The sequence below is a fragment of the Cynocephalus volans genome, chromosome 1 (genome assembly GCF_027409185.1).
Source record: "Cynocephalus volans isolate mCynVol1 chromosome 1, mCynVol1.pri, whole genome shotgun sequence".
In the NCBI taxonomy this organism is placed as follows: Eukaryota; Metazoa; Chordata; class Mammalia; order Dermoptera; family Cynocephalidae; genus Cynocephalus; species Cynocephalus volans.
Window position 1 is genome coordinate 189,154,191 of NC_084460.1, and position 25,540 is coordinate 189,179,730.

General features: G+C 52.0%; 1 protein-coding gene across 1 annotated transcript in view; it reads left to right on the forward strand.

Moving 5' to 3' along the window:
* PDE9A (phosphodiesterase 9A) overlaps positions 1 to 25,540 on the forward strand; it is a 100,547-nt gene that overhangs the window by 70,127 nt on the left and 4,880 nt on the right. Inside the window, exons 7-14 of the mRNA XM_063098510.1 lie at positions 6,501 to 6,585; positions 13,014 to 13,095; positions 14,373 to 14,447; positions 18,432 to 18,518; positions 19,252 to 19,356; positions 19,647 to 19,729; positions 20,808 to 20,964; positions 23,926 to 24,039. Of these exons, the coding sequence (XP_062954580.1) occupies positions 6,501 to 6,585; positions 13,014 to 13,095; positions 14,373 to 14,447; positions 18,432 to 18,518; positions 19,252 to 19,356; positions 19,647 to 19,729; positions 20,808 to 20,964; positions 23,926 to 24,039 (788 nt within the window). The remainder of the gene's footprint in view (positions 1 to 6,500; positions 6,586 to 13,013; positions 13,096 to 14,372; positions 14,448 to 18,431; positions 18,519 to 19,251; positions 19,357 to 19,646; positions 19,730 to 20,807; positions 20,965 to 23,925; positions 24,040 to 25,540) is intronic.

The window sequence follows — 25,540 nt, forward strand, 5'->3', positions numbered from 1 at the left end:
AGATCTTCAAGCTGGTTTTACTTTCCCCGTTGACAAAGAGGAAGCCTCAAACAGGTGAAGCAGGGCCGACCCCGTGGCTCACTCGGGCGAGTGCGGCGCTGGGAGCGCAGCAGCGCTCCGGCCGCGGGTTCGGATCCTGTATAGGGCTGGCCGGTGTGCTCAGGTTGCAATCCCCTTACTGGTCACACACACACACACAGACACACACACAGACACACACACACACACACACACACACACACACAAAACAGGTGAAGCAGCTGCCCAAGTTCATTCAGCAAATTAGAAAAATGAATAAAACTGGGACCAGCACCTGGGACCACCTGCTACCCACCCTTCTGGGACAGTCACCTTCCCACATGACAGCTAAAGAGGACTAGGCACTCCACGAAGATTCCTTGATAGCACGGGCTGGAAAGAGGCTGTGGCAGCTGCAAAGAGCAGAAACCAGCTGTGGCTGCCTTGAGCAGAAAAGGATTTTTCTCCTCAAGGATTTTGGGTAGTTCCCTGATGGCCTGTAGGGCTTGGAAACGGGCTCGCTGACTCTGCCAGAGGAGCCACACCCAAACCCCACGCAGAACTGGTGCTGTGAGGACCCAGCACTGCTGACTCTGAGCCCCAGACGCTGCAGCCCTCACTCTGGCCCCTGGGCCTCCCCCATGGTCAGTGCTGCAGCCATCAGGTGCTTCTCCATGTCACTGGCCACAGATTCAAAGTCTGGAAACAGCTGGACCATGTGTCTACACCCCAGCCGCAAGGGAGGCCAGAGAGAGGGAGTGCATTAGTTTCCTCAGCTGCCTTCACAGGACACCACAAACTGTGCAGCTTCAACAACAGAAATTTATCCTCCTCAGTTCTGGAGGCCTGAAGTCCAAAATCAAGGTGTCAGCAGGGCTAGTTCCTTCTGGAGTCTCTGAGGGAGACTGTTCCAGGCCCCTCTCCCAGCTTTTGGGGGTTGCCAGCAGTCCCTGGCGTCCCTTGGCTTAGAACTCAGCACCACTGCAGTCTGCCGCTGTCTTCATGTGACATTCTCCCCCATGTCTCCGTGTCTCAGATCTCCCTCTGCCTCTCTCTTATAAAGACACCTATCTTTGAATTTAGGGCCCTCCCTAAATCCAGTATGGCTTGATCTCAAGACCCCCAATTAATTATATCTTCCAAGGACCTTTTTTCTGAATAAGGTCTTATCAAAGGTCCGGGGGTTAGGATGTGAATACATCTTTCTGGGGGGCACAGTTCAACCCTCTGCAGTGAGTATTGGGCACTTCCTTCTTCCAGAGCAGGAGGCTCGCTCAGCTTCCTCCAAGCTACGTAGAGTTGGGATTTCTCCAAACTTGGGGAGGGGTTTCAGCCAAAGAGTGCAGAAAAGCTTTGCTGCTGGGTCACCATCTACATTTACAGATGCAAAAGGGCAGGTAACCACTGGCTGCTTGGCATGCAGCTGCCGTGGGCAGCAGGTACTTCCTGCGGGCAGCGGGTGCCTCCCGTGGGCAGCAGGTTCCTCCCATGGGCAGCAGATGCTTTCCACAGCCTCTTCTCAGGCTCCAAGGGCCCCTCCCGCCTCCTGTCACCTTCCATGCCCAGCACGGAGGCCAGCTCCAGCTCTCACCACTCCTCTTCCCGGAAAGTGAAAGCTGAAGAGGCCATTTATTAATTTTCAAAACTCTTACAGAGAAATACATTGACCTCAACGTGATTAATAATTATTCTATGTGGCTTCAAATATCTGGCTGTGGAGAATAACCTTCAAGCCGAAATCAAAGTGCCTTTATTTTGCCTTCAAGCAGCCTGTGAATTGAAGACCACCACAGCACACAGCCCCTATGACCTTCTCTTAGAGCTTGTCCTCGCCCCCATTTCTCCAGAGTTGCTCACTCCTCACAGGGAGGGCGTCATGTAGATGCACAAGAACTACTGGAAGATGACCCCGCCCTTCACATCCGAGCTCAGGCTCCCTGCCAGATCAGAAACACTGTTGCTTCTGCTAGAACAACTGGCTGTCCCTAGTTGTGATGATTTCCAGCACCAGACGCCCAGGCCTGCCAGGAATGGGAGTGGGGAGGCAGGAGAGAAGATTCCGGAGCTGCAGGTTAAGAGAGGGGCCTGGGAGTGGCCAGGCGGGGCCTCTCCCTGCTCAGCCCCCCACGTCTGCATGTCCTCTGGGCTGCCTCCCTCAGGGGTGGCCACATTGTGCACAGGGGCTCTCCTCCTCACTGGCCTCCCCTGGCTGTGGGTGCGTCCCCTCCTGGTGCTTCTGGCTAACCACCTTCCAGTCTCCAATGTCCTCCACTTTAGCACAAAGGTGGCCACGCTGAACCCCAGAGAGGACGAGGTCCAGAGGGCCATCTGGAGACAGCAGTGCCTTGACCCAAAGTTAGGAGTAGCCGGACATTTCAGGGACCTTGGAAGGTGGAACGGGAAAGTCATTTCGAGGAGAAGCGGCCTGCCAGTGGACCTCTGGTGCAGGCCACTGGGGAGCTGCTCCACCCTGCACAGCTACCGGAAGCCAGCTGGCCTGAGCCGTTGACCGGGGAAGGCTGCCCAGAGTGCGACTGATGTGCTGCTGCATGTGGACGCTCACACAAACATGCACAGATGCACACACAGAGACACACACATGTACTTACGCACATGTGCGTGCACACGCACAGCTTTATCTGGTGTGTATGAGCTGTCGAAGGAGGCACCTAGCTAGAGCTGGCCAATTTAAACCATGTTACATTGCCCTGGACTTGTTTTAAATGGAATTTCCTGTTTATTCTTTGACTTTCTAAAATATGTAACCTGAATCTAATTTCCCCATTTCTCTTAATTGACTTTCAAAGCTTTTCTTCCCTTTAATATAAAATGTTTAACCTTCAAGGAGTCTGGGATAACTCTTAGGTTAAGGATTCTTTCACAAACTCAGCACACCAGGCCTTCCCTGCATGTCCTGGCTGAAGATGAAAAGTTGCAGGGCTCTCTGCTCACTTCCTTCCTGGCTTGGTGGACTTGGTGGCTGCTGTTCCAGCCGCCTGCAACCAGGGTGCAGGGCAGCCCTGGGGTATCCACCCTTTGTCTCATGCCCTGGACTTGGACCAACATTTAAATGCAGCATGGGCCACCACTAGAGCTGACCGTCTGGGTGTGAAGTTCAACACTGGCTGTGCAAACAATCCAGAAGACTCCATGCTGAAACCAGACCTTGCTTTCTCCTCGTCCATCAGGACGTGTGCTCTTTGCACGTTCTTTACGAAAGTCCTGGAGGAAGTGTTGAATTAGCTCTGTTCAAGCATGTGCAAGAAGAGCCACCGAGTAGAACCACCTTAGCAACCTGCCACTCCTCCCACCCAGGAGCCCCTTACCCCAGGCCCACGTCTGTCTTAAAAAATCTCTCTTAAAGCTTCTCCTTCAGGTGGCCTGTGTCTTGCAGAAGCCCACCAAAAATCCCTTATAAAGTCCGAGAGGACAGCCAGAGTTTCCAGAGGATGCTAACCCTGTAAGCCGGCATGTCCGGGGACCCACGCCTGGTCAGGGGAGGTAACAGGTGGTCAGAGGCTGGACTCCCAGGGCCCGGCAGTGCTGAGTGGGCCAGGGGAGCCTTGGCTTCAGTTTGGGGTGCCTGGTCTGTGCTGCCTATATTAACATTTAAGGGTGGAGATTGGGCCACGGGGGACTGAACTTGCATCAGTGCCTGCTCCACATCCTCCTGCCGTGTCTATGAGGGCCCTTCAGTAAGAGGTCCTTGCCCAGGTCCCAGTTCCTGGGACTGGCCTCCTTCTGGGATGGGCTGCAGGAGGGGCTGGAATGGTCCAGGCGGTGAGCTGTGGAATCCTTCGACAGGCAGCCTGGCACCCTGGATGGGGCTGGGGTCCGTGGTGCCTGAGCCTGCCACCTGCTCTCTCCTGTCTCCAGGCCCAGCCTCCCACACACACTCCCCGCCAGCGCTTTATCCCTGATATGTTGCTTTTCTTGTCCATTGATCAATGCACAGCTGTTGCCATCTTGTTACTCATGATCAATTTCCTTGGCAAACAATCTCTTTATAAACTTAATTGCCATAAATTCTGAATCTCTGGGATTCAAATTAGTGATATTGTGCTGTGTCACTCTAAAGGCTTCATTTTAACATCACCCCAATAAATGGCCAGGGAAGCTGATCTGGGTGGGCTCCAGTATCAATACAATCAAACATTATGCATCCATCAAAACCACGATCTAGCTTAAAATGGCCTTGCATTGAAAAGTCAAAAAAAAAAAAAAAGGTTTGTTGCAAACTCATTTAACAGCAAAGTGCGATCTGAACTAAAGTGAAGCCATCAGCGTTTATTGATCCTACTTAGTGTGGTAAATAAGCATTATCTTCATTGGGGGGGAAAGAAAACATGAGCTAGGAGGCTGGCTGCTAACATGGGGAAGGCCCATGGCTTACTGATAAGTGAAAACAGCAAGTTAGAAAAACACAAGTAGCATGATCCCAATGTTGTCTTTTAAAATTGAAACTAGATACATACATACATACATAGACAGGATGGATGGATAGATAGATGGATGATAGATGGATAGATGATAGGTAAATGGATGGATGATTGATGGACGATGGATGGGTGGATGGGTGGATGGATGGATGGATGGATGGATGGATGGATGGATGGATGGATGGATGGATGGATGGATAGGACAGGTAGATAGCTAGACTGCATGGGGGTGAGGAGGGATGCCTGGAAGGGCACACACCAATATATGTAATATTGAATGAGTTGTTTTCTGAGCCCCTAATATCACAGATAAATTTTTAATATTCTTCTTTGAGATGCTCTGTATTTTCTACATTTCCTACAATGGGTGCATGTTATTTTGTATTCAGAAAAATGATACTTAAAACATAATAAGTGTAACCATGGACCTTGAATGGTGGGGTGCAGCTACCCTGTGTTGACACTACACCACAAGCCCGGCTCTTCTCCAGATCCGTCCTCTTTACAGAATTTTTTGCCTTCTCTGTCAACAAGACTGAGCTCCCTCTTGCTGCTGGTCTTGAATCTACCGTGTGCTTACATTGATGTCCCAGTGGCAAACTGCAGATGGTGGCGGGAGTGGGGGGGAGACCCTGCAGCCCAGACGAGGCCTAGCAATGTCCCAGGAGGCTGCATAGTGGGCTTTCCAGTCCACACACAAATCTGAGAGATGTGCTTGGTACTTTTTCTCAGAAGACAGCCTGTGGGTAAACACAAACATTCCCAACCTCTGCCTTTCCCCAGCAGCAGCTCTTCTGGACTCAGCCACCAGGTCACACCACACTGGTTCCTACTACACACTCTTCAGGCCCAGCGCGGGTCTCCATGTCCTCCTCCCTTCCAGGCAGAGAAGGTTTCCAAGGCACAGAAGCAGATCACCAGGACCAGACCCAAATATCAGACCCTCCAGATTCCTGGTCCCTTTGGACTGAAAGAAGCCATGTTCCTGAGAAGCCATGCCCCCACTTGTCCCCTGATTCTGGAAATGCCTAGAAAACCCACGTGGGAGGCTGAGTCCAGCTGGCAGCCCTGGAGCACTGCACTCAAGAGTTTCTGTGGATGTGTGCTCTGGAGCCACAGCCCCTCCTTCAGGGTGGGAAGGACTTGTTAGAAACCAGCAAAGCCTCTGAGTTGCTTTGTTTTTCCTTCAGAAATCACACCCATTTTATTTTTAGCAGTTATTCAGAGCCAAGCTTGATGAAAAGGGGAATCAAGTGACATTGTGGCTAGCATCCTTGTGCATACAAATTGAGGTGGGATTGCACAGTAACAAAGCTAATCTTTTTTATTTCTGTTGAGCCGACTCTAAAAGCCTTTGCAAAGCTGCGTGCTTCGTGGCAGCGCTTCTGGGCCAAACGTGCAGCTTGCCACTTTGACCACATGCTCAAAGGCAGAGCACCAGTTGATTTTTCGAGGAAAGAAAGAGTCCTGGCTGCGGAGCCCACCTTTGCAGCTGGACTCCGAGTGTGATCAGGCAGGCTCTGCCGATCCTTCACTTGTTTTCATTCAGCAGTTTCTCCTGGCGAGCTGCTCTGGAGGCCTAACATGAGGGCTCTTGTCTTGGTGAGACTTTGACCTTGCTGGGAAGGCTGTGGCTTTGCCGACTGCCTTTCTCTGCATTTTAATACCCAGGGACCACATTTCTCCCTTTTCTTTTTGAGATAAAGGACTCCTTTGTCCCATGTCTCCAGCTGGTACTCATGGAGAGGGAAAGTGAGAAGTTGGTGCAGGAGTTGAGATCGGAGCATGGGGGTGGGGAGGGCTCCGGTCTTGTAGAAACTGCAAAGACGGACGCAATGGCTCCGCCCTGGCCACAGGACATGCCAGGACCTGTTTGTGGCAGTTGTCGGCAGCCTGGGCAGGAGTGGGAGCCTCTGTCCTGAGACAGTCTCCCCCCGCCCCTCCCACTGGGATCAGGAGCCATGGGAGCCCCTCGTTACCGGCCTCGCAAGATCCTCCATGTCTATCCATGGTAACAACCTTGCTGTTTCTCTTTGTCACCAGTGGAAGGACTAAAGGTGGTGGAGATTGAGAAATGCAAGAGTGACATTAAGAAGATGCGGGAGGAACTGGCAGCCAGAAGCAACAGGTAAGGTCCCTGCCGGGAGAGCCGCAGCAGCCGGGCCCGGGGAGGGCTCCACGTTAAAATCAGGCAGGTGGCTGTGGGCTTCGTTACCAGTCCTGGCTGGGGTGAGCACAGTCTGGAGGCAGCCCTGCCTGACTTGGGATCTGTCCCTTCATCACACAGTTTCCTTCTAATAAAAGAGATTTCATGGCAGGTAGAGGCCAGGAAGACGGCTTCATATAAAAGAGTTACCCTCCTGCGGATCAAGGTGTTAGTATTAGTAGTTATTTATCCAGCTTGAAAGAAGTTGACATCAATTTTTAAAGAGAGAACAATAAAAGGAAAAAGGCTTTTGGCGTACAGGGGACAAGCATCCAGGTGTCCCCAGGGGCTGCTGCCTGTGTGATGTCCCCACAGCGCAGACAGCCATGCAGGGCACAATGCAGCGAGGTCCCAACTGTTGTGGACACGAGTTACATGCCTTCGGAACAAGGCATCCTGCACAGGTGGTCCTGGGGGCCACTGAGCCGTAATTTGTGCAGAAATGCCCCAGGCTTCATGATGCCTCCTCGAACATTGACCTTCTATACAGCAAGACCCTCTGCCGAAACCATGGTCCCCACAAATGTGTATGAATCTTGTTCAAATTGAGGATGGAAAAGCACAGTCATAACAAAGATGACTACAGTGATGCTGATGGACATAGCACATGCATGAGCACTTACTGTGTGCAGGGCTGTGCAGGGTTGGCTCACGTCCCAGGTTTTCTTCATGACTCAGTTTCCATCCAGGAGACCACATGGTGGTAATGTGGTCATCACCCCCTTCCCAGGACACCATGCTACCGCTGAAGTTGCTGCTGGGCCTAGCAGGACTAAATGGGGACTAACGCACCTTAAGAACAGCCCCATGCAAAGGCACCAAATTGTCTTGGGGCCGCCTAATGTGTTGAAGATCGTTCCCTGATTTTAACAGGCTGAGAGCACCTGCTTAGTGAGGGAGTGTGGCAGCGTGGAAGGGTCTGGCAGGGGCAGGAGGTGAAGAGAAAGCTTGTGATCCCAGCTGGTCCCAGCATAGCCTGGCGGGCCTGGCCGCCCCAGGGTGGGCACAGGGAGGAGGGCCGAGCATAGGTGGGCCTTGCCTGAGCCACCTTAGCACGTCTTAGGGGCCATGCCACGACTGTGTCACATTTACTTGTCAGTGAGTATGGGGTTGGAGTGTCCCATTCTATTTGATTTGAGGGAAGTGAGGGCAAAGGGGTCTGTGACCATAGAATATTGTGAGTAAAAAACTCATCTCCGTTATCATCTCAGTGGGAGGCTCTATAAGGGACAGAGACAGAATCCTCATATGGAACCTCAAGGAAGAGCCCTGGAGTGGCATGGGGCAGCCGAGCAGCTGAGCAGTCTCATACACAGGGTACCTTGGCCATGGCATTGCCCCTGGCTTGGAACCCACAGGGCTCAACTCAGCTCAGCCCTTGGCTGCACCTATGCCCCAGCTGCCACGTGCTGGACCACCATGCTGCCTCAGACCAGCTTCCTGTGGCCAGTGCCACGTCCACGGTGGTGGGAGGGTGGTGGCCCAGCCCAGGAGCCACCTGGCATGGCTCCTCTCTGCCCAGGGCCATGTGGGAGCAGGTCACCTCGGGCAGGGATTATACGGGCAGCAGGGCCAGCATGCCAGCTCCATCTGCAGCATCAGGGACGGAGGATTAAAACTGAGCTCTAGTCCCTGAACAGTGATGTCTCAGCTTCTCCCATCATCTGTGCAATGGTTGAAGAACCCCGCTACCCATAGGGGTGCATCTCTTGGGCTGGATGTGTGCTGCGTCTGTGTGCACCCTCTCTCCTACAAATACGCCTGCTGAGCACCTGCGGGAGGCGTTTTCGGGATACAGCCTCTCAGTCCTTCTCAAGTGACTGCATCGGCTGCCCGCCTGCAGCAGCGGGGTGAGTCATGACACAGTGCGACCCTGCTGGCTTAGCCCCTGCCCTGTCTGAGGGTCCCACTAACACTTCCACCGGCACCCTTGGCTCTACCATCCTCCCTTTCTGTAGAAAACAAGGCGGGAGCCGGGAGCATGCGCCACCCAGCTGTGGTTTCTGGCATGCACTGTCCCTGCAGGTCAGGATGCAAGCGAAAAAACAGAAAAATGTTGTCAAAGTTGTGGTAGTTCCCTAGGGCTACTATAACAAATTACCACTGACCGTGAGCTTAAAACAGCAGAAATTCATTCCCTCGCGGTCCTGGAGGGCAAAGTCCAGAATGAAGGTGCGGCAGAGCTACACTCCCTCTGAAGGCTCCAGGGGAGGGTCGTTCCTTGTCTCTTTTAGCCCTGGTGGCTTCAGATATTCCTTGGCTTGTAGATCTCTCCCTTCATCGACACATGGCGCTCTTCCTGTGTGTGTGTCTGTGTTCTAATTTCCCCTTTTTATAAGGACACTGGTCATATTTGATTAGGGGCCACTGTACTCCAACATGTCCTCATCTTAACTTCAGTCATGTGCTCCATGACAGTGTTTCAGTCAGTGACCACATACATGACAGTGGTCCTGCACGATTGTAATGGCTGTGCCTTATGGCCTCAGTGTGCTGTAGGCAGTGCCACCCGGGTTTGTGTAAGTGTACTCTGTGATGCTCCCACGACGACGAAACCACCTAAGACGCACTTCTCAGACCCTATCGCTTTTGCTAAGTGGTGCGTGACTGTAATTACATCCACAGCAGCCCTGTCTCCAAATAAGGTCACGTTCACAGGTGTCAGAGATTGGGACTTCAACATATGTGTGACTTTATGGGGGACACAATTCAACCCATCACACAGCGCATGGGGAGGATGCACCGATGTCAGGACACATGGAAGACGCTGACCCAGAGGCTGAGAGGCAAAACCTCAGCCACCAGGCGCCGTCCGCCAAGGCGGGCTGGGGGGGTGCTTGGACTCAACCTGAGTAATGAGGGGTCTTCCACGCTCTCCGTGAAGTGCCTGTGTAGATCTTACAGTGCCATAAACCAAAGAGAGGGAGACTTCCTGGTGCCCCACCAGACTTCCAGTGGCGACATTCTCAGCAGACAGCTCTGGCAGCATCCCACGGAGGGTGAGGCGGGTAAATGGGACTCTTCAATCCAAAACAGAATGGGGTAAAACTCTCAGGCATTGCCTATACTTTAGACAAAACAAACCCAGTATGCTGGGCTCTGGGCTAATCTACAGCAATGTCACCCACCCTGACCTGCATCCAGGAGCCCAGCAGCCCCTGTGTCCCTACACAAACAACCCCTCCCTTTTCTGATTATATGGAAGAGAAGTCAGGATAGAGTACAATAAGCCATTTGTGTTGTCTGTGTTGACGGTAAGGGACCGTTTTAATCATGTGTGATTGCCATGGTGCAATTTAGAGTCCCGGGGACCAGGCTTGTTAAACTGTGACTTCACCTGGCCTGCTGGGGAGAAGCTCACCCTTGATGTGCTTTCCATGATGTCGGCTCCAGCCTGGGAGCAGACGGGAGAATAGCCCCAGGAGGGGCTGAGCCCTTCCTGTACCACAGGAATGGCCAGTGAGGCTGAGATGCTGGCCTACATCCGCCCCTCACAGCGCCCCCCAGCAGGGCCTGGAGCCAGGAGTCTGATGACCAAAACTTGCCTCTCAGGGACAGCAGCAAGATCATGCACAGGCCCAACCCCCACACGGGCTGCCATCTCCTGAGACTCACAGGTTAGATTTCTTGTGGCTGCTCCCCTGGAGAAAGAGGCCTGCTGCCCACTCACACTCAGGGCAGGGACGGGCCTCACAGGGGGCTGGGTCCCTCTGGTCTCGGCCCCGTGTGGACAGAGTGGGGTGCAGGATGCTGCTCACGCAGGGCTGGGGAGGCTGCAGTCTTCATTTTCATCCCAAACAAATGGCCTGACCACTGTACTGAGCCCCAGGGAGGGAGGATGGGAAGCCCAGCAAATAAAAGCGAAAACAATCTCCAAAGAGAATGAAAAGAAAAGGTGCCGTGCCAGCTGCTGTGTTAGCCAGAGGACGCTTGTTCCCGTGGCAACGGGTGCAGAGAGAGGCAGCTGCGTGGCCCAGGCAGGGTCAGCGGGCTCCCAGCAGACCCTTATCTGCTCCCAGAGCTGCAATTTGCAAGGAAGCAGCTGGATTCCAGCAGTCAGACCATCTTGCTTGGTGAAGGCTTCCATAACCCTCCTGGGGAATATAGAGGACTTACAGAGACAGTGTGCGTGCAAGTGTTCATGCAAAAGAGATTGAAGGCTGGAAAGAAACAGTAATAATGCTATCTGTTTTCTCCACTGCACAGACCTAGTTCGTCATGCTCAGAAATGTGTAAATGGGATTTCTCCCTTACAGGGTAATGATGGAAATTGTCGGATTGGTACATTTTACTGGTTTATTTTGTTATTCTTTTGCTGCATCTGTGTTAGAATTCCCCTCTACACCTCAGACTGTTCTAGCAATTCCAGAGGATTTGTGCAAGCATGGTGTCAAGGGAAGGGATAGCAACATGCCAGGAAAATAATACTGAAGGCTCATTTTTCGAAAAGGAAACAGATGTATTATTATTCTGAGTTTGAAAATAGCATAGGCTCCTCGTAAAACTTCCAGACCGTACTGATAAGGGTGGGGTTGGTCACCGGTAATGACAGGAACCAGCAATCCTCCCAGTTTAAACCTGGACACAAAGCCTCCCAGATATTTTTCAGTGTAGAATATCTAGTTTTGAAAAACAACTAAAAAGTACTGTTTTGTAATCTTTTTTAGCTTCCGACATTTTGAAAATAAATAGATTAAATTTTAACCACCATACAGGTCCCAGATTTTTCCGGAAGGCCACAGTCTAGTACTTTTTTGACACACCAAATGCATATTTTCCTCTCATAGCTTGGTAATTTGGGTTTTTTTTGCATTACCTTTCAGTATATACTGTACGTAACATTTTTATTTTCCCTTTTCACCTAAAATTTCCTCACTCAACATAATATCCATAATTATCTTCATGATCACATAATAGTTCACCACACTGATACACCACAGTGGTTTAAATTATTTCCCATTTGGGGACATTCAGGTGGCTTTTCATCTGGTTTGTGTTTTTGCAACAACAGATAATGCTGTGATGAATATCTGTGTGCCTAGAGCTGTTTGCTTGTGTCTGATTCTTAAGATAAATAACCCAGGGTAGATGTGCCGGCTTAAGGGATATGAATCTCTTTATGACTCTTACCATGCAGTACTAAATTGCTCTCCCAGAAGATGGAACTTTATTTACAAATCACGGCTGCAGTGGACTCTGCTGCTAGGGGCTAAAGGGTGGCCAGACCTCCTGGGGCAGCCTCTCTGCAGTCACCCCCCAGAGGACCCTGCAAGCCAGCACACTCTGCCCCATAGAGGAAGGTGGCTTTCCCTCCAAAGCACACCTGGGTCATTTTGTTATGTTCTTACATGGGATACCTTGATGTTTACTGAGTGGTAAAGAAACATGGAGTCAGATAGAAAATGCATCTGTCATCTAGGTAACAAACCAACAGAGGAACAGTTAATCTATCAGATGGAGAGAACAAATCTGTGGTTATTAGAGGGGGGACAGGGAAGGGAGAAGGGGGGATATTAGACAAGGGGCATATAGAGTTAGTATGATTTGTAACAATGAATATGCTAATAAATAATAAACAAAAAACTCATCTGTCAACATTGTACGTGATGGGAGATTGGAAACATCCTGGAAGTCATCACTGGGGCCTGGATTGCTAGCGTGTGCCACAGCCACATTGGAGGACATACAAGCCTGTAACCTCATTAAACCATGAGGTCAGGCTCTATGAAGCAACGTGGACTGAGGTCGTGATACGTGAGGCAAGAAAAGCAAGTTGCAGCATAGTAAATCTGATACAAGTCCATCCTTGTTTAAAAGTACAAGCAGCTGTCTGTGTGTATCCATGCCCAGGAACATTCTGGAAGGACACTCCAAACTGGGAACACAAGTTGTTTCCAGGGTATGGGATTTAGGGGAAAAAATGGGTAAAGTGACGAAGTGAATGAAGTCCTAGGGTTTTTTTGTTTGTTTTTATACTCTCTGTACTCCTGTGTTGCTTCGATTTTTTAAAATAAGATGTCATTAAAGTAAGATGGTTTTACTTGTCATTAAAATAAGATGGTTTAGAAGATTGTCTAAAAGTGAAGAAGCCCTCACCCTTGACTCTGGGTTTTCTAAGAGCCAGATTTGATGTCAGGGGTCCAGGCTGAGTCCTGGGGAATTAGCCACGAGGTGGTCACTGCCTTCATGTTATTCTCCTAACAAGTAAGACTAAATGGGGTCTGGGGGTTTTGTGGAGTTTGGGTTTTTTGTTTGCTTTTGCCCTGATGAGGTCCCCACAGCCAACCGCGCAGGTGATCGCCAAGACTGGAGCGGCTGTGCCACAACTAATCTTTACTTTTTCTCTTTAGGACCACCTGTCCCTGTAAATACAGTTTTTTGGATAACAACAAGAAGTTGGCACCTCGACGCGATGTCCCCACTTATCCCAAGGTGAGATGAAATTCTGGCCCTGAAGAAACTCGAGTTGCGTGCCCACAGTCCCAGGGCACAGGAGCCCACACCCGTGACCACGCTGGTCCCCTGGCCGGGCCCTGCTGACTGCACGTGTACAGACACAGCCCGGCCCCTTCCCTGGGCTGTGGAAGGCGCGGGTTAGTCTTAGGCAGAATATTTTTTCTCTCTGACGTTTGTGTAGCTAAAGTGATCCCAGACCATACTTTACTATGCAGGTGATAACAGCTTCTCGCTGCTGTGCACCCGGCCCCCATGACTGACGTGGAAGATGGTTTTTGCCTTCAAATGTTAAAGAACTTTAATTTTTAACTAAATTTTTTAAAAAACCGCTTCACTGGATCTCCTGTGCCTGTGCAATTATTCATACTTATGGAAAGTTTTGCTTTTATGTCACAAAACGTTTTTCAGTTATAAGAGAAACCGGGCCCTTGGGAAAGTGGCAATGCCTTGGGAAATGAGTTGGTTCCAGTGCACAGTGAGTGTCCTTTGAGCCTTTCACATGGAGACTAGTGCCCTTGTCTTTAGGAAAAAATATGACCCAGGCCTCTCACAACCCTACCCAACCCAGACCCAACATGAAAGATGTTAGTCCTCCATTGCAGCTCCTTTTAAAAAAACAAATTAACAAAAAGACCTAGGGGAAGACTGTGTCTAATACCAAAACACTGTTGCTGTCTTATGCCTTCTGTTTCTTGTGACAGTTTAGCCTTAACACTGGTGTTCATAGCACTGACTCGGCTGCTGGTCGCACAGCAAACTCGCTGCCTTAGCCCACAGCTGAAACCGGGGACAGGCTCCCGGCAAGAGAAACTCATAATAGCTTCTTGCTGGTATTTGAATTTTATGTCCAGTGAACGATTTTCCCTTGACTTCACTTTATTGTATTAAAGTCAGGCTTGTTGAGATCTAGTTTATACGTGAGAAAGTTTACCTGCTCTGGTGCAGAGTACTGTGAATCTTGACAGACTTATTTAGTCATGTAACCTCCACCTCAACCAAGATATGGGACATTGCCTTCACCCCAAAACATTCCCACCTGCCCCTCTCACCCTGCCCCCGGCAACTACCAATGGGACTTCCCTCTGTAGTTTGCCCTCCCTAGAAGAACATAGCTTCGGATCTGGAGCAGGTGTCTTTGGAAGGAGAAGGAGAAAGAGAAGGAAATGCCTACCACGTACGTCTGAGGCCACCAGCCTTTGCCTCAGTACAAAAGCACGTGGTGCCCTGTAACGCCTCTCTCCTGTCCTTTCCAGTACCTGCTTTCCCCAGAGACCATAGAAGCCCTCCGGAAGCCGACCTTCGACGTGTGGCTTTGGGAGCCCAACGAGGTAAGTGAAGGGGCATCACCGGGATCAGTGTCACCAGGGACGGAAGCTCAGAATTGTGGACCCCGCCATTATTGTACCACCTTTGTACTTTCTCCTTTCTGCCTTTTTTTTTTTTTTAAGAACAACAACAACAAACTTGATTCTCCAGGTTTCAGTTCAAACTGATGCTTCATGAGCTCAGGGGGGCTCAGGAGGCAGAGAAGGCTGGAGATGCAGGACCCCTCCAACCCTGGAGCTGCAAGCAGTTTGAGCTCCCAGGAGCCACCTGCGGAACCTCAGGCAGCTGCCACCAGCCACTGAAGACCAACACTCGGCACTTGGACACAAGCTCCCCTGCTTTGGGGCAGAGGTTTCATAAAGAAAGGCACTTCTGTTGGAGTGTTCTGCTGAGAAAGTTGTCAGCAGCATTTTAAGTGGAAACGTGGGATTCAGGGACCTATGAGTCACTTTCTGCAGCAAGGTATTTCTTGAAAATTTCCCATTTGCTGAGAAAACACAAAAATGAAGATTTTTTTGGTTTAGTCTAATTATGTGATGATATCAGATAAACCCTTCTCTTTCCACGCTCCAAGATAAGGAAAAGTCCCTCATCATAGCAATCAGACCCAGCTGTTTTCAACCTACCAAAATCTAAGGACTCTTTCCAGCTTTCCAGTAACACAAAAATGCAGAAAGTCCACCCCGAGCATGTTCTTCTTCTGTTTGACAGTATCAGTAGCCAGGACATCTCCACAAATGGCAGCAAGTGGGATTCTGCACCAGTAGCATTCAGGATTCTCTTTTGCCAGCTCCTGGGGCCTGGGTATCTCGTAAGCAAATGCTCTCACACATGTGATCTCCCAGAACAAGGAAACGTCGGCTGCACTGGCCAGAAAAGCAGAGCTGCCACTCCCCAGCCCAGTTCACCCAAGAAGAGCAGCAGGAGGCCAGAGCAATGGTCCGCAGCTCTGAGAGAGCAAGGCTGGCACTAGGGCTGGAGAAGCGGGCTCTGCTTCAGACGTGCAGCTGGCATTGGCTAGCACATGACTCATTAGGAAGGGCCCAGTGGGAGGCACGCACAGCGGGCGGTGGCACTTTGTAGAGAATTGTCAGGACCTCGTGTCTCCTTGGCTCCCCTGAACGGGGATGGAGGCCACACAGCCATTCCACAGGCCAGCTGTGATGGCACAGGTGGCTTAGAACTAGCAGCTCCTGCATCCAGCAGGTGGACAGGTGCACTCCTAGAGCATCGTCTAGAAAAATCATGATCCCCAAGATCATTTTGACTTCAGCCCACTGGGAGTGAGAACAAAGCCCAGGGCCATGTATGGCAGGACGCCCACGTGGAAACCGACCAGCTCTTGCCATCCTTTCTGCCACTTTCTACCATGGAGCCCGCAGCACTGCTGTGGCTGGAGTGGTGAAGGTTGCCCCACCAGGCTGAAGGATTCACACATCCTTAGCAGAAAGGCTGCCACCTATTGCCCCTGATTTGCAGAGTATAATGACAGCCACTATCAAGGTGTGGGTGAGAGAGGCGGTGGGTCCTGCAGCTGGACTCAGCCTCGTGTGGCCTCTGCTGCAGCAGATCTCAAGGGCACCCGGGGACACTGGTGAGGGGTTCCGGTGCTTCCAAGAAGTATCCAGCTGCCTGCTGCTCATGAACCAGAGGTGCCCAAAGGCAGGAGACTTGGCCTCCAGCAGGTCTGGGGATGCCAGGAACTTTGGAGTGTGAGCAGCAAAGACGGACAACTGAAGGAACACACCCGAGAATACAGCAGCCCATCCAGCCCGCAAAACTGCACCACCCACCTGTGAGGCAGCACCAGGGAATGTCAGAATCCCCAGCGATGGTCCCCTCTCTCCTCCCAGGGGCGTGACAATGCTGCGGCTCGGCCCAGGGTCCTGCCCATCCCACACCAGACTGCAGACACGTTGGCATGCTGCCTCTGTTTCTCCCATCTGTCCGGGAACTGGCCACTCACGCACCACCCAGGGCTGGGGCTGTGATCGTGGCAACAGATGTGCCACTCCTGCTCCGAAGCCGTGTCTGCGCATGTAAGTGACACCAGATGGTTTCGTCTGCCAGTCATCTTCTCCTCTTGACTCTGATTTCACAGCAAACAGTTCACCTCTTTGGGGGAACGTCAGCAGTGTCTGGGCTGGTGGGGCAGGAGTGAGGGGTTTTGAGGCTGCTGTCCCTCCATCCTCACGCCAGGGTGCAGACCCCAGCTGTTCTGTAACGGGCTCCTTCAAGGGCCCCCATCTCCAGACCTGGCGCCCCTGCCCGTTGTCTTACCTGCACTCACACTGTCCCTCAGGAAGATGAGGGTGTGGTTAGAATGCTGTAAGGACATTCCGTGTGTGACATCCCAGGATCCCATATGTGGCCCGCCTCTGGGGCAGTTTCCAGTTTTCCAAATGGATTCTTTGCCATTGAAGTCTGTGCTCCTGAACATATTTCATAGCTTTCCACCGATGCTTTGATCGTAGGATTGGATTTACAAAATTTTCCATACTTGGCAGCATTTCCAGGTCTCATGTATTAGGTAACAAGTAAAACTGGATGGTAGTGGTACGCCTTCTCCTAATTTGCTCAAGCTGTCATTGCAAAGTGCCAGAGAGTGGACAGCTCCAACAGCACAAGTGTGTTCCTCACAGTCCCTGTGGCTGGAAGTCTGAGATCAGGTGTCTCAGGGCTGGCTTCTCCTGAGGCCTCTGTCCTGGCTGCAAGTGCCACCTCCTCGCCGTGTCCTCACCTGGCCTCACTCTGTGCACGCACTTGCCTGCATCCCTTCGCATTCTCATGAGGACAGAAGTCCTGTTAGATTAGCGCTCCACCCATATGACTTCATTTAACCTTAATTACCTCCTTAAGGCCCCATCCCCAGATACAGTCACACTGGGGTTAGGGCTTTAGCCTATTGCCGGGCGAGGACACAGTCCAGTCTGGAACATGCCCTTTTGGGAAGAGAACGTCACGCAGTGTACTGAGGGAACAACTTGGGAAGCTGTTCCAGGCTCCATCAGGGACACCTCCCTGAGCAGGCATGGGACAGAGGCAGGCCTAGGCATGTGGCCTTGGGCGGAGCAGCTCTCAGCTCGTGTCCTGCCACTTGCCCCCCAGGGATGTCTAAATCATCCCCGTCTTGCAGATCTACCATCCCCCCAGGCCCTCCATCCAAGACCTGCTTTTCCCAGAAAGCAAAGCCCACTTTTTTCAAACTCTCATTTTTTCAAATCATTTCATCTTTTCTTCTTTAGCTGAATGAGCTCCAAAGCTCTGAGCTATATTTAAATAGATCTCAGCAATGAAAATAAATCCTCTTGGGGACTAAGGACAAAATCCTTTTCAACTTGAACATGGGTCTCTGTGGAAGACAGAATTCAATGCAATTAGGTTTAGGAGGAGCAGCTCACCAGACAGAGGCTCACCTTGCGGGTGCTACAATTAAGACATGAAAAAGCGTATCTCCGGTCCCAAAGGGGCCCCAGAGGAGTGTAATTTAGCAGTTTTGGGATGTATCTCGTCAAAGCTCCTTCGATCCCCCAGCCTCAGGCAGGGAAAAGGCCTTTCTGTCTGTGAGGGCACCCAGTTCTCAGGCGAGTGCTGGATGGAAGGAACCGCGTCCTAGAAGCTGAAACTGTAATATGGGTCCACTGAGACTGTTTTTCATGTGTAGAAATAAATAAAATCATTTTTGGTGTGGTCATTGGGGAGGAGGGGTACCCTCTCACCCGGTTGTGTCCCTTGCTGAACCGCTTCCTCCAATGCCAGGAAACCCCAGCTGCTCTCTGAAACCCCACACCCTGTCTGGGTGATCTTGAGGGGCCATCAACAGGCCTTTCCTCCCAAGTCCCACTGCTCAGGCTCTGCTCTCAGGGGACTCTCTGGGAAGGGGAGAGCCCACCTTCCCATGGGGCTTGCCCTGGTGGCATCCCCAGGACAGTGGGGGAAGCCACCTCGTGCCCCTGCTGCTGACCACCATGCTCCTGTGCCCACAGATGCTGAGCTGCTTGGAGCACATGTACCACGACCTGGGCCTGGTCAGAGACTTCAGCATCAACCCCATCATCCTCAAGAGGTGGCTGGTAAGTGCCGAGCCCACTCCATCCTTCCTTAGCACATGGCTGCATTGAGCTATGCTTGAGTGGGTTGTGGGGCACTTTCCTTCCCATGGCACTGGGCTTCCTGCAAGTGGAAGTGACATTTCCATGGAAGTTCTGCCAGGACATTCAGCCAATCTCTGTCCTTTCTCCAAAACACTCCTTACTTGCTAAGCTCCTGCTCTGATTAGTGAGAAAATAGTAAGAATCAGGGAGGAAAGACTGAAGCCATGTGTTCTAAAGCAGCAGCATGTGGAGCGCACGCATGTGTGTGTGTGTGTGTGTATATGTACGAGTGTGCTCAGCAGCAGATTTTTTAAAAAATAATAAAATATTGCTCAGAATCAAGTATTAAAAGTCCTAAAGGTTTCCTGGTGATCGGAGACCCAGAGCTCCCCTGCCCCACCCCCAAAGTCCTGTCCCCACGTGGCTCATCAGACACCTCTGGGGACAGCTCAGTCTGTGACCCCAGGGTGAAAACTCCGTGGGAACTCTATCCCCACACCTGCCCAGGTGCTGTGGTGTGGCCCGTTGCACGTTCTCGGGCTCCCTGGGCCACCTCATCTGTACCTGTGCTAAACAGGACACTGTTCGCCTCTGGCTGGGGCGAGGGTCTGGCAGGAAGCATCTGGAACAGTTAGCAGCCCCCGGGCACTGTTGGGAAGAGAGCTGGGTGGGCTGGGGCACAGGGCACTCAGAGCCTCTGCCTCTCTCGCAGCTCTGCGTGCACGACAATTACAGGAACAACCCTTTCCACAACTTCCGGCACTGCTTCTGTGTGGCACAGATGATGTACAGCATGGTCTGGCTCTGCAGCCTCCAGGTGGGTCCTGCCCCGCTGCCACCCAGACCTTGATTCCCAGTGCAGGGGGAGACCCCTTCCAGGGAGCCCAGTGCCAGCCCCACAGAGAGAGTGACAGCCTTGGTGTCGGTCCCCAACTGCCCCTCCCCCTCCTGTGGAAGCACCCCCACCCCAGGCAGGCGGGTCCTCTCCCACCAGGCCAAGAGGGTGGGATGGCTAGAGGGGGCTTACCTGTGATCCTATCTGTATCACTCATTTCCCCTCCAATTCCAGCCCCTTCCTTACCCCATCCTTAAACTGTTTTCCACCAGGAGAAGTTTTCCCAAATGGATATCTTGATCCTAATGACAGCAGCCATCTGCCATGATCTAGACCATCCAGGATACAACAACACGTATGTAATGATTTTTTTCTCTTTTCTTTTAAAAGGTGCCCTGGCTATTTGGGGGTACTTATCAGCTCAACCCTCAGACCAGGTCGCAGCCGGGGCTGTCAGCAAAGGCCTCCCGGGCCCCAGCTCTGCCTCTGCAGGACGCACCTCCCAGCTTTTGGACTTTGTGCAAGGCCTGGGGCTTCCCCTGACCTGGAACCTTCAGAGTAATCAAACCCTGAGGGGCTGCCTCACCCTTCGCGGTCCTGGCACTGGGCCCAGCATGTACACGGCAGAGCCCTGGCAGCGCCGGCACCTCCCCACCCCCCAGCGGAGTGAGGCTTGTGTGGAAAGGGGTGGCAGGCAGCCCTCCGCTCTGTGTCCTCTGTGCTCACCCTCCCATGGGCAGCAGGGGTGGGGCAGAGGCCAAGGGCGAGTGAACAGGAGAAGGAGCTGCAGGACAGCAGGGGGTGGGACGGGCCCCTGCAGGGCCGGGGTTAGGACGGGCCAAGCCCTGATGGACACCAACCACTCCTGCCTCTGCAGGGTGCAGAGCTCCGCCCCACGGAACTGACAGAGTCCAGGCCATGTGGCACTGGCTTGCGCTCATAGTGACGCATCGATCCTTTTTGCTGAATATGTGTTTGCGATGATGTCAAGTGTCCTGCGAGCCCTCATCTGTCAGAACCTAGTAGATTCCGAGGTGTAGCCGCCACCACAGACATCCACCTGTTCCCTTTCTGCACACGACGCGCACAGCACAGGCCTGCAATGAGGGCTTCAGCACAGCTCTGAGCAGACACATACCCCGATTCTTCTCCCAAATGTCTGCCTTTGACACATATTGAAAGCTTGGCAATTTTTGCAAAAGGCCGTGATGCCTTCAGGGCACTGTCCTGGTGGGGATATCTAGTTCCAGGATGGCAGTGCAGCATAAGGGAGCTCCGGGCATGGGCAGACCATGTGCAGTCAGCTTCACCAGCCCTTCGCGCTTCCTTCAGCCTCTGCAGGAGCTGCCAGACACCCCGCGTGGCTGCCCTGACATGCAGGTGCCCCAGTGCCGGGTGCCTGAGCCTCTGCTTGCTCTGTGATCACACTCCAGGTACCAGATCAACGCCCGCACGGAACTGGCCGTCCGATACAACGACATCTCCCCACTGGAGAACCACCACTGTGCCGTGGCCTTTCAGATCCTTGCCCAGCCCGAGTGCAACATCTTCTCCAATGTGCCTCCAGAGGGGTTCAAGCAGATCCGACAGGTGTGCGGGGCGAGGGGCTGCTGACTGGGGTTGGGGGACATTCAGGTGGGGACAGAGCGGAACCCCACTGTCCAGTAGCTGGAGGCTCCTGGAAGCTCCTATTCCCACAGTGCCCCTCAGGGACCCTAGGAGACCCACCCTCCTTCCCCACCTCCTCCAGGGCCCAGAATGGAGCCCCAAGAAAAGAGGTGTCCTTGCCGGGTGCATATGGTATCCTCTGACCTGCACTTCACAGCCACCATTTAATTCAACCCCCACTGGCTCCTTTGAGACAAGTGCTTGTCCATATTTCAGTCCAAGAAACTGAGGCTTAGAGCAGGTAGATAACTTGCCCAAGGGGGCACAAGCTTGGACAGACACATCTGCTGCATCCAGCCCAGTAGAGCTGACCACAGTCCCCTAACCCCCAGCTGCTATCACCCTCCACCCATTGTCTTGGTAAGTCCCGCCACCACTTAGATAAGGGACCTTTCCCTTTCTCAGTGCACGTGGAGAGGAAGAAGAAAGGCACCTGCATGAAAGAAAGATTATCCTGCCTAGCGGCCACCTGCCCTGCAGCAAACACCTCCAGCTCACCAAAAATAGCACCCCCTTCCGCCCAGGGGGTCCCCATCAAGCCATAGCTTGGTGCTCCATCCTCTGGTGTTTGCAGGGAGTGACCTCTGGGAGTAGTGTAGTGGGTTGAATGGTAGCACCTCCTCCCCCCGCAAAAAAGGTGTTCACCTCCCAACCCCCAGAATCTGTGAATGTGACCTTGTCTGGAAAAAGGGTCTTTGCAGATGTACTTAAGTTATGATCTACAAATAATATCAGCGCGGATTGCCCAGGTGGGCTCTAAATTCAATGACAAGTGTCCTTAAAAGAGACAGAAGAGAAGACACAGACACAGAGGAGAAGACCATGTGACGATGGAAGCAGAGGCTGGAGTGCTGCATCTATCAGCCAAGGGACACTTGGGGCCACCAGAAGCTGGAAGAGGCAGGAAGCATCCTTCCCTGGAGGCTTTAGAGGGAGCCTGGCCCTGCAATACCTTGATTCTGGACTTCTGGCCTCCAGAACTGAGAGAGAATGAATTAGTGTTGTTGAAAGTCACCCAGTTCATGGTACTTTGTATGGCAGCCCCAGGATACACATGCAAGGTGCCGTCTTCTGCCGTCCGTGGTGCAAACCTCACCCATTCTCAGTCTCCAATGGCTTCCTTCAGGATGCAGCTGCTGCAGACTCTCCAGAATCCAATGCTGGGAAAAGCTCATATCTCTCGTGGAGAACTGATAAGCTTCAATTTATCAGAGAGCAACAGCCTCATAAACCATTGTTTCCCGGTTTGTCTGCATTTCCAAGAAGTTCAAACTAAACCCAGTGCTTAATTGCAATCATTATTGAATCATGAGTCCTGGTACAGTCTCTCCCCTTTATCTACAGGCTTTCTGCCCTCCCTTCCATGTTTATGGGCCCACTCTGAGCATGCACCCCGTGGTATTATGATAAGCTGTAGCGAACCTTCCTCGGAAGATGAAGGGCCAAACCATGACGAGAGAACATGGCATTTGCTGCAGCCTCTCTGATGGCTGCCAGGTGGGAGCTCCAGCAGGACCCAGAAAACCAAAGCAAGCGAACACCCCTCAGTGTTTGTAGCACCCGACAAACTATGTCAGAGCAGTGTCCTGAAAGAGAAGGGGGGAGCCTGATTAGAGGAGCAGCCACCCCACCTTATATTGCCACCACGGGCACACAGGGTGTCCTGCTTCAAGTGGTTTACTGACTTTCAAGTAAGATTTTCTTATGGGGGTAAAATCAGTTGTCCCAATTTCTTTAAAAAAAAAAATGTCATTGGAGATTTTCAAGGATAACTGAATAAATCCTTCATTAATAACACAATTAAATCTTTACAGAAAAACTGCATATTCAAAATGCAAGTGATGCCTACCCCAAAAAATATACATTTGAGATTATTTATATGGATTAATTTGGGTTTTATATTTGATGCTTGTGGTTTTATTTTCTTGGAAAAGTTGAACACCATACCTGGCACAGAGATGTGTTCTATGTTTATGGAAATGGATGGGTGGATGAATACATAAATAGATGAGTGAATGGATAGATGGATGGATGGATGGTGGATCGATGGATAGATGGTGGGTGGATGGATGATGGATGGTGGGTGGATGGATGGATGATAGATGCATGGATGGGTGGGTGGATGGATGATAGATGGGTGGGAGGATGGGTGGATGGATGATGGATGGGTGGATTGATGGATGGATGGATGGTGGATGGATGGATGATAAATGGGTAGATGGGTGGGTGGATGGATAAATAAATGTGTGGACAAGTGGATGGATGGCTGATGGATGCGTGCATGGATAGGTAGAAGGACGGAGGGTTGGTGCATGTATGGATAGTCATAGTTTCAAATTATACTACTTTTCCTAAACCAAAATTTGGCTAAAAAGGTAATGAAATATTTATATTAAAAAACTCATCGCACCCTCATTTAAAAATTTGTTAATAAAGGAATGTTATTAAATGTGTCCTGACTTTAATCATTCCCAAACAATATGTACAAATATAATTGCACATAGATTAGAGAATAGGAAAAGTACTGTTGGGAAGATCAGCTACTGGCCTCCAACAACAAGATCTGGAAGGAACAAACCATATGTCTAGATTACAGGTGAGCACCACGATGTGCAAGTTAGCCGTCCTGGCAGGCCTGTGGTGTAACCTGGGCTGGACCCATAGCCCCCACTCACCACCCGCAGACTGGGCATGTTCCTCTGGCCCTCACATCTCCCTGTCTTTATCTCCAAACGTTGGGACAGTGATTCGTAGACATGTGTGTGCCATTGGCATGAGGACCAAATGAAGCCCTGTGTCCAGGGGTCTTGGTGCACAGTAGGGGTCTGCTGGGTAATTGCTGAGATTGCACCTGGGTTAATGCTTTGTTCTCTCCCTATTCAGGGGATGATCACTTTAATCCTGGCCACTGACATGGCAAGACATGCAGAAATTATGGATTCTTTCAAAGAAAAAATGGAGAATTTTGACTACAGCAACGAGGAGCACATGACCCTGGTGAGTGGCGGTTCTGCCTCTGGGGGGCTGGCTGAGTGGGGGGCGTCCTGTCCAGCTCAGACAGAAACCGAGAAGCCAAAAGTCTCAGCCTTGCCTTGGAACAAGGTATCTATGGAGCTGGTTTTCAAGGTCATAACTTACTAGGAAGGCCTCTCGCAGATCCTGCTCTCCTGCAACAGCTGTGCTGTGTGGTGAAAGGCTTTGATTTGCAGCTGATTAATGGGTGAGGGCAGTGCATCCTGCTCGGTTTCCTGAGAATAGGGCTGGCTGTCCCATGCAGGCACAGCCCAGGATGTACTGAGAACCAGCTGCTGCAAGGGCATCTCGGGCCCAGCAGGTCCCTTACTCAGTGTTTCGGGACACCCTCCATGACCAGGGCCAGGTGACCAGTGAGGTGTGCCTGGTTTGCCCTGTGTCTGCCCTTTTTAAAGAGAAAAATGAGTGGAAATGCCTTCCCAGCCTGGGAAGCAAAAGTGGGTGGTATTGAGGCTTGTGTGAGCACTGAGTGTCCTTCCTGCACTCTCACCCTTTCAGCGTTGACCATCTGTTTAAAATCAGTACCGTCACTTTCCACTGCCAGAGAAGCTGATTGACAGGGACACTCCTCTTAGATCGGCTGAACTTCTAACCATCCAGTCTTGGCAAGGTCAAGCCTCGGGGACCATTCGCTGTGTAAGGCTGAGGTAGCTGATGCTATATTTGCATGGGAGGAAAGGCACACTCCTGTGAATAATTCAACAGTGGGGGAACACATCTCCCCCAAGTCAGCATCCCAGGGAGCATCCCTGCACTAAGAGGGAGAGTAGAGAGAGACAGGCATGTCGGATTCGTGGCAAGCTACTCCCTCACTCCTGGGAAACCCATGGACTGTGGCACGTGCCGCCTGTCCTCTAGGATGTGAGGGAGGCCGAGAGGAATGAGGCCTGGATGACTCTGGAGGTGGGAGGGGGAGAGGCAGGCTGGGCCTCTGTCCTGGCCACTGCCTCCCTCTGAGACATGAGGAAGGCCAGCCCAGGAGCCGGGGAGATGGGGAGCCGAGGAGCCGGCAGGAGGCAGAGTGTGGAGCTGCCAGGTGCTCAGGAGGGAGGGGAGCCAGACCCAAGGTGGCAGCCCAGCCTTTACTCACTACCCAGACGAGAGCCCTGGCCCCTGTGTGGACACGGGCAACTGGGAGGGCAGGGGCAGAACTGGGAGTGGAAAAGTTCCCAGTCACCTGCGCCCCTCAGGAGGCCTCCACTGGAGGCAGCTGGCTGGGAATGTAGATGGGAGCACGGCCAGCAGGGCCTGTGGCCTTGACCCGTCCGGAGACTGTGACCCTTGCCAGCACTAGGCCTGGTGTGGGGACAGCTTCCCCCGCGAGGGCTGCCAGGCAAAGCCCTGTGACTGCCTGCAGCCTGGAGCCGGACTCCTCGCAGAAGAGATGAGAAAGGCCAGAACCAGTCTGCTGCGTGCAGACCTTGAGTTGGACTGAGCTGCGGAGGGGCAGACAAGGCAGGCGGGT